Below are 9,249 nucleotides of genomic sequence, written 5' to 3'. Positions count from 1 at the left end.
GTGGAATCTCAGGGTTGTTTTGATTTGCATTTCCCTTATGACTATGCATGTTGAACATTTCTTTAGGTGTTTTTTGACCATTCAATAATCCTCAGCTAAGAATTTTCTTTTTTTAGTTTTGTTCCCCATTTTTTAATAGGGTTATTTGTCTCTCTGGAGTCTAACTTCTTGTGTTCTTTTTATATTTTGGTTATTAGCTGTCTATCAGAGGTAGGACTTGTAAAGGTGGGGAATTTCAATGAGACCTATAAAAAACATGTTCATTTGGTATTGAAATGATAGAGATTTTCAATATCATGTTTCTCAGCTTATTAATAGTACATTTGGTGGTTCAAGTGAGTAACATTTTATATATTTAAGATCACCAAAATATTGCATTTTCAAGGGAAATCTGATTTCAAATTGTAAATATTTAGAACTTACTATACTATTGTATATGGTATTGCTACGATTCTTAGAGTCTGAGCAGTAGCAACAATCTATAACTCAGAAGCATCCATATGATTACAATATCATTTCATCCTGTGCCTTCCTTCTAAAAGTATGTTGGATATTCTACAGTTTGTTATATTGTTTCTTTATTTTAAATGACCTGGCACTATCATTACCATAAAGAGGTTCTATGTCATTTTACATAGTTTTAACCACAAAGTAAAACAGAGAGAATAGGTAGTATCTATATTTTTCCATTTCATAATGACAAGAATATGGTATACATGTGAGGGTATCTGAGTCTATGTACACTATTTTTCATTGTTTATAACCACTGAAAATAAAGAACCAATCCATTCTCTTCTTGTCAAAATACTTTTTTTTTTCCTAAACACACTAATCTGGGCATGCATCACTGTGAGTGTAGATTTTCTTCTGCACTCTAAAATACACATTATGCAAACCTGTCTTCATTTTGGGTAACTTAACAGTCTATGGTTGCAATAGCACATTTCTTTTCTTCTTTATATTTTATTGTATTATTTTTTAGTTACATTTCAGGTCAAACGAAGAGGTGAATGCAAACCATTGAACTGAGGAAGGGATCCCACTGGAGGAATTAAAGAAAGGATTGAAAGAACTGAAGGAGTTTAAAACCCCATAAACACATTTCTTTTTTACTATTTATCTACTTATTTATCTTTACTGGGTATTTTATTTATTTACATTTCAAATGTTATCTCTTTTCCTGACTTACCCTCTGAAAACTCTTGTCCTCTCCCTCTCTCACTGCTTCTATGAGGTTGCTTCCCCACCCACCCATTTCTGCCTCGACACTCTGGCATTTCTCTACATTGGGGCATTGAGCCTCCACAGGACCAAGGGCCTCCTCTATTGACGCCATATATGGCCATCCTCTGCTACATATGTGGCTGGACCCATCGGTCCCTCCTTGTGTACTCTCTGGTTGGTAGTTTAGTCCATGGGAATTCTTGGATGTCTGGCTGATTGATCTTGCTGTTCTTCCTATGGGGTTGGAAGCCCCTTCAGTTCCTTCAATCCTTTCTCTAACTCCTCCTTTAGAGTCCATGTGCTCACCCCAGTTTTTGGCTGCGAGCTTCTGCCTCTGTATTTTTTAGTCTCTGACAGAGCCTCTCAGGAGGCAGTTATGTCAGGCTCCTGTGAGTAAGCACTTCTTGGCATATGCAGTAATATTTGAATTTTGCGTCTATATATAGGATGAATCCCCAGGTGGGGCAGTCTTTGGATGGCCTTTTCTTCAGTGTCTGCTCCACATTTTGTCTCTAGATTTCCTTAGACAGGAGTCATTCTGTGTTAAAAATTTGGAGATGAGTTGGTGGCCCCTTCCCCCAACCAGAGTACATTCCTAACCTCTGGATATGGCCTCTACATGTTCTTCCTCCCTTTTGTTGGGCATTTCAACTAACCTCATCCCTGTTGGTTCCTGTGTGCCTCTTGCTTTCTTGGCATCTGGAGCTTTCTGATAGCTATACCAAGTCTTCATCCTCTCTTGCAACACAGCTCTGTTCAAATTTCTGTCCCTGTATATCATTCCGTTCTCCTCTAATACCTGATCCTGCGCCCCTTTTTCCTTTACCCCTTCTCTCTTCCTCTACCAAGTCCCTCTCACCCTCTACCTCCCATGAGTAATGTATTACCCCTTCTCAGAAGAACTGAGGCATCTACGCTTTGGTCTCCCTTCTTCTTGATCTTCATCTGGTTTGTAAATTTTATGTTTGATATTCTGAGCTTTAGAGTAAATATCCACTTATTAGAAAGCACCATGTGTTTTCTTTTGAGATTGGGTTACCGCACTCAGGATGATATTTACAAGTTCCATCCATTTGCCTTAGAATTTCATAAAATCATTGTTTTTAATAGCTGTGTAAATGTACCCCATTTTCTATATCTACTCAGTCATTATCACTAGTCTTACACAATTAATTGCTTTAAGATTAGAAAACAAGAAGTTGTATAGGACCCTTATGAAGGTCAAGCTACACATGAGCTAGCATAAGTCCAGTATTTGTATATACTTTGGTTGGTGGTTTAAACTCATAAATCCAAGAATAAAATTAGTTGACTCTCTTGGTCTTCCTGTGGTGTTCCTATGACCTTCAGGCCTACAATCCTTCCCCTATTCTTCCTAAAGAATCCCCAGCTTAAATCCACTGTTTGGGTATGCATGTCTATATCTGTGTGAGTCAGCCGCTTGGTGGAGCCTCTCAGAGGACAGCATGTTCCTGTCTAAAAGTATAGCAGGGTATCATTAATCGTGTTAGGAATTGATGTTTGTCCATGTGATGTGTCTGAAGTTGGCCCAGTTATTGGTTGGTCATTCCCTCAGTCTCTGCTCCATTCCCTGTGCCTAAATTACCTGTAGACAGGATAAATTTGGGAATGAAAGTTTTGTAGATGAGTTAGTGTCTCTATCTCTCCATTGTGTTTCCTGTCTGGCTAAAGGAGATGGGCTATTCAGGTTTCATATCCCCAATGTAGTCAGTAATAGCTATGGTCACCTCCATTTATTCTTGTGCACCTACCTTATTTCACATCTCTGTCTTGTCATGGGAATGCCCCCCCCCACCTTTTCACCTTTGTCACTTGTAGATTTCAATTCAATTTCAATGGCATCTATCTATCTGTTCTGTCCCTTCACATATGGATGCTGAATGCCTATTCCCTTCCCTAACACCCGTGTCCTGGATCTCTTGCTCCATCTGCCTCTTATGGCTATTTTAACTTCCTCTCCTAATTAAGATTCAGTTTTCCTTGTTTGGGCCTTCCCTATGGTTTTGCTTTTTTTGAGTCTGTGAACTGTAACATGATACCTGTATGTAATGACTAATATCTGCTTCTAAGTGGGTATATACTATGCATGTTGTTTTAGAAAAATGTTGCCTCATGTAGGATATTTTCAAATTTCATCGATTTGCCTGGAAATTTTATGATGTCTTGCTTTTTGATAGCTGAATAGTGTTTCATTGTGTACGTTTACATTTTCTTTATTCATTCTTCAGCTGAAGAACATCTAGGGTGTTTCCAGTTGCTAGCCATTATGAATAAAATTGCTATGAACATAGTTAAGCAACTTTGTGAGATGTTGGAGCATCTTTTGGGTATATGCCCAGATATGGTATAGCTGGATCTTGAAGTAGAACTGTTCCCAGCTTTCTGAGAAAATGCCAAATCGATTTCCAAAATGGTTATACAAATTTGAACTCACACTACTAATGAAGGAGTGTTTCTTGCTCCAAATCATTGTCAGCCTGTTCTATCTCTGGAGTTTCAATCCTAGCCGTTCTGATAGATGTAAGATGGAACCTCAGCTGAGGTGGAGACTTTCCAAACCCTCTTGCTGGACCATGGGATGTGTTCTACTAGTTGGGCTGCCTTGCCTGGCCTCACATAGTCTTTAAGTGCCAGTACATGAGAGACACCTACCAGGTCCCAACCAGCATAGAGGAAAAGTCATAGTGTAGTGGTGGAAGGTTGTGGATAGGAAGCAGGAGTGGGCAGAGAGCCAGAGGCAAATGGAATAAGTAAAATAAAATAATTCAAAAAATAATTCAAGTAAATTTAAAAAATAAAGGAATCAAGAAGTTCCCAGGCTCTTGATCCACTTGTCACTCAAGGAGATCTCCAATCTCTACCTATTTCAGATGATAGTCATTTTAATCATAATATTAAGAGCTCTTGGAGGAAATTGAGTTATTAACAATTGCTGGGGGATTAGGAGATCTCTTAGCATTTAAGAGCCTTTTTTGCTTTTGTAGAAGACCTGGACCCAATTGGTGATATTTACATGATAGTTTATGGTCATTCATTACTCCAATACTGGGGTATCTTAGGTATCTTAAGCTTTTTTGGGGGGCTTTCTTGGGTATCAAACAAGTATGTTATGCACATACATTCATGCAGGCAAACTTCTCATTAACACAGAATAAAATAAATAAATCCAAAAAAAGATTACATATCCTTTTCTCTCAATGGAATAGACACACATATAATTTTGTTTTATCAAGTTTCCTCAGTATCCAACACTAATTTCAGGTTTAGTGTGATGATAATTAAGGTGTTCTTTTCTTTTTCATTGAATAATATGCTAATTTATTTGTATTGCAAAACATGTATTCACAAAAAATAATAGAAGACTCTTCATTCCAATGTAACAAGAAAAAAAAACTAGCAACTAGCTACTAAATGCTAGGAAAAATGAGACCATGCATTATTTGGAAGGAAGAGTAACCATTTTGTTAGAAATGTGTGCTCACAAAACCATACTTAATAATTACCTTGAACTCAACAATTCAATAATTGGTCAGATTCTCTCAATATGTCTATCTATTGACAGAGTCCTTAAGTTGTTTTTCATAATTGTTGATAAAAACAGAAGTTTATCATTAAGGGAGAAATGAGAAATAAGTCTTAAGGAAGATCTAGAGAAAAAACATGTTTTATCATGGCTATGCTAACTTTGAAGTTATAGGAATATAATATGACCTTTTCCTAAGGTAATGTAAAACTATTTTTTAAAAATAAAAATAAAAAATAAAAAAACTTAAGAAAAATGGCTGGGTATAAATTAACTCAAAAATTCAGTAAACTTCCTCTACTCAAAGGATAAACAAGCTGAGAAAGAAATTAGGGAAATGACACCCTTCATAATAGTCCCCAATTATATGAAATAACCTTAGTGTGACTTTAACCAAGCAAATGAGAAATCTTTATGACAAGAACTTCAAGAAATTGAAGAAGATCTCAGAGGATGGAAAGATGTCCCATGCTCATGGATTGCCAGGATTAATATAGTAAAAATGGCCATTTTACCAAAAGCAATCCACAGATTCAATGCAATCCCCATCAAAATTCCTACTAAATTCTTTATAGAGATAGAAAGAGCAATTTACAAATTCATTTGGAATAACAAAAAAACCAGGAGGGTCAAAACTATACTCAATAATTAAAAAAAAAAGTCTGGGAGAATCACCATTCCTGACTCTAAGCAGTATTACAGAGCAATAGTCATAAAAACTGTATGGTATTGATACAGAGACAGGCAGATAGATCAGTAGAACAGAACTGAAGATGCAGAAATGAACCCATAAACCTATGGTCACTTGATCTTTGAAAAGGAGGTAAAACCATCCAATGGAAAGAAGGACAGCATTTTCAACAAATGGTGCTGGTTTAACTGGAGGTCAACATGTACAATAATGCAAACCATTCCATTCTTTTCACCCTGTACATAGCTTAAGTCCAAGTGGATCAAGGACCTCCACATCAAATCAGATACACAGAAAGTAATAGAAATAAAAGTGGGGAAGAGTCTCAAACACATGGGAACTGGGAAAATGTTTTTCAACAAAACGTCAATAGCTTATGCTCTAAGATCAAGAATCGACAAATGGGACCCCATAAATCTACAAAGCTTCTGTAAGGAAAAGGACATTGTCATTAGGACATAACAACAACCAACAGAATGGGGAAAATATTTTTACCAATCCTATATCTGATAAAGGGCTAGTATCCCCCCCCCAAAAAAACAAAGAACTCAAGAAGTTACACTCCAAAGAGTCAAATATCCCTATTAAAAAATGGGTCACAGTGCTAAACAAAAAATTCTCAGCTGAGGAATATTGAATGGCTAGAAGCACTTAAAGCGATGTTTAATATCCTTAGTCATCAGGGAAATGCAAATCAAAACAACCCTGAGATTCCACCTCACACCAGTCAAAACGGCTAAGATAAAAATCTCAGGTGATAGCAGATGCTGGTAAGGATGTGGAAAAGGAGGAACACTCTTTCATTGTTGGTGGGACTGCAAACTGGTACAAGCAGTCTGGAAATCAGTCTGGAGTTTTCTCAGGAAATTGGACATTCCACTACCTGAGGGTCCAACTATACCTCTCCTGGGCATATGCCTTAAAGATACTCCAACATACAGCAAAGACACATGCTCCATTATGTTCATAGCAGCCTTATTTATAGTAGCCAGAAGCTGGAAAGAACCCAGATGCCCTTCGACAGAGGAATGAACTCAAAAAATGTTGTACACCTACACAATGGAATACTATTCAGCAATCAAAAACAATGACTTCATGAAATTAATTGGCAAATGGAATGAACTGGAAAACATCATCCTGAGTGAGGTAACCCAATCACAGAAAAAAAAACACATGGTATGCACTCAGTGATAAGTGGATATTAGCCCAAAACCTCAAATTAATCAAGATGCAATCCATAGACTACAGGAAGCTCATGAAGAAGGATGACCAAACTGCAGCTGCTCCCACTCCTTCTTAAAAGGGGGGACAAAAATATCTATAGGAGGGGATATGGAGGCAGAGTTTAGAGCAGAGACTGAAGGAATGGCCATTCGGAGCCTGCCCCACATGTGACCCATATGTATACAGTCACCAAATCTAGACAAAATTGAGGAGGCAAAAAGTGCATGCTGAAAGGTACCAGATATAAATCTCTCCTGGGAGAAACCTCCAGAGCATGAATGTCAGCAGCAAACCACTGAACTGAGAATGGTAACCACTTTGGGAGAATTAGAGATAGGATTGAAAGAGTTTAAGGAACTTGCAATCCCATAAGAACAACAATGCCAACCCACCAGATCTTCCAGGGACTAAACCACTACCCAAATTATATACATGTACTGACCCAGGGCTCCAACTGCATATGTAGCAGAGAATAGCCTTGTAGAGGCATCAGTGGAAGAGGAAGCCCTTGGTCCTGCCAAGGTTGGATCCCCACTAAAGGAGTATGTTGGGGGTTCAGATTGGAGGGAACACACTTATGGGGAGGGCGAGGAGATAGGGGACTTATGCACAGGAAACCGGGAAAGGGAGTAATATTTGAAATGTATATAAAGAAAGATATCCAATAAAAAATAGAGAAAAAATAAATTCATTCATTCACTTTATAACTCTATATCAGCCTTTCCTCTCCTCCCAGTGCCTCCATATGCAAGTCCTCCCATACTCCCTTTGTTTTTGCTGTAAGTAAAATGCTTGATCAAAATTATACATGATTTTGGATATTAAGGTGCTGATAAACTGTAATAAATAAAATGTAATTTATTTGAAAAGTGCTCTCAGATATTTTTAGTTAATAAATAGAATATGAATGAATCAGTTACAGAGCACAGTGAATACTGAGAATGGTGATTATTCAGAGTAGTTTTAGATGAGTGCATTTTCATGAATCTCCACCTCAGGTTCCCTTAAATCCAGCAGTACCAGTGTTTCCATTGATTTCATTGGGAGAGTTCTGTTTCCATCTATCTCGGGATAGTACTTCCTGCAGGAACTCTCTGAGCTCACCTGGTCTCCATATCACATTTGGAGGATATTTTTTTCATTATCTTTGTGTGAATGATAACCTGAACAGATTGGAATCAGTAGGTGAGGTATCTATTGAACAGCATTCAGGAAAGCAGGAAGCAGATAAGGCTGTCAGTGATCATTACAAACAGTGGATCTTGATAAAACTTTATTATGAGGGTAATATACCTCAAACGACTCAACTGAACATCCACTGTTAAATGGATCAAATAACTCTTGTCTTTAGGGAAACATTGGTAATACTATAGAACAGAGCTTTACCCCCTAAAACTGAGGAAAGATAAAACAGATATTTCCTTCTTTATTATTGTTATGACTACAAATAAATAGACATTGTCCTGGTTTAACCTGGTTTGCCTTAGTTAACAGGCCACATGTTTATAAGCCAAGAACTGCCCAGACTATATCTTGCTATTTGCATACTTCATTTTCAGAAACCACAAACCTCTCACAGCTGTTTTAAAGAGATGTACTTATGAGAATAGCAGCAATTTCCAGGGACCAAACTTCAAGTACACAATGGATTTTCGGGTGCAGATTTTCAGCTTCCTGCTAATCAGTATCACAGGTAACCGGGACATGGAGTATGAGCTAAGAATCCAATGAAAATTCTTTTCTCTGGGGAATTTGAATCTAAAATATACTTTTTTCTTTTTCTTCATTCTGAATATTGGATGGTATGAAAGTACTTTTTTATCTCTATATCTACTAACTGCCCACATGTTACTTTTCCCTAGTCTTAGTGTCCAGTGGAGATAATGTGCTCCCTCAGTCTCCAACAACCATGGCTGCATCTCCTGGGGAGAAGGTCACCATCACCTGTCATGCCAGCTCCAGTGGAATCTACATGAACTGGCACCAGCAGAAGTCAGGCACCTCTCCCAAACTCTGGATTTATGACACATCCAAACTGGCTTCTGGAGTCCCAGATCGCTTCAGTGGCAGTGGGTCTGGGACCTCTTATTCTCTCACAATCAACACCATGGAGACTGAAGATGCTGCCACTTATTATTGCCAGCAGTGTTGTAGTACCCCGCCCACACAGTGATACAGACATGAACAATAACCTAACTCCTTACGGCCCAGCAACTTACTCCTAGAGACTAAATGCAGCCAAGTGTTTGATTGCAATAGTCTACACATGGTGTACTGCTTTACAGTGTCATTTTCATCTTTGGATAACTATCACAATATTCCACTGTATGCCAGTGTTTTTCTCAAATAATCTACTTTGCCTGTTTTATGTTTAGTCTCACTTTTTCTCTGTTTTTTTTTGAAGGCAAATGTGGGAGGCACTTCACTTCTCAGCTATTTTACTGGTGGTCCACATGAAATTTCACATCTAGTTTCTGCTACTTTCCCTGATTTTAGGATCTTATTTGTATGTGTTTTTTCTTCAGTATAGTCACTTACTCAAAGTACACTGCTGCTGTTATCCTAT

At 37.9% G+C, this 9,249-nt stretch overlaps 1 gene segment (V, D, J or C); it reads left to right on the top strand.

Annotated features, from left to right (window-relative positions):
- The first annotated feature begins 8,236 nt into the window (after positions 1–8,236).
- LOC102556171 (Ig kappa chain V-VI region NQ2-48.2.2-like) lies at positions 8,237–8,878 on the top strand. The segment is given in 2 exon segments: positions 8,237–8,376; positions 8,546–8,878. Coding segments are annotated over 2 exon segments (360 nt in total).
- Positions 8,879–9,249: the final 371 nt, after the last annotated feature.

Source organism: Rattus norvegicus, chromosome 4 (assembly GCF_036323735.1).
Source record: "Rattus norvegicus strain BN/NHsdMcwi chromosome 4, GRCr8, whole genome shotgun sequence".
In the NCBI taxonomy this organism is placed as follows: Eukaryota; Metazoa; Chordata; class Mammalia; order Rodentia; family Muridae; genus Rattus; species Rattus norvegicus.
This window is presented reverse-complemented; position numbering and strand designations above follow the sequence as displayed.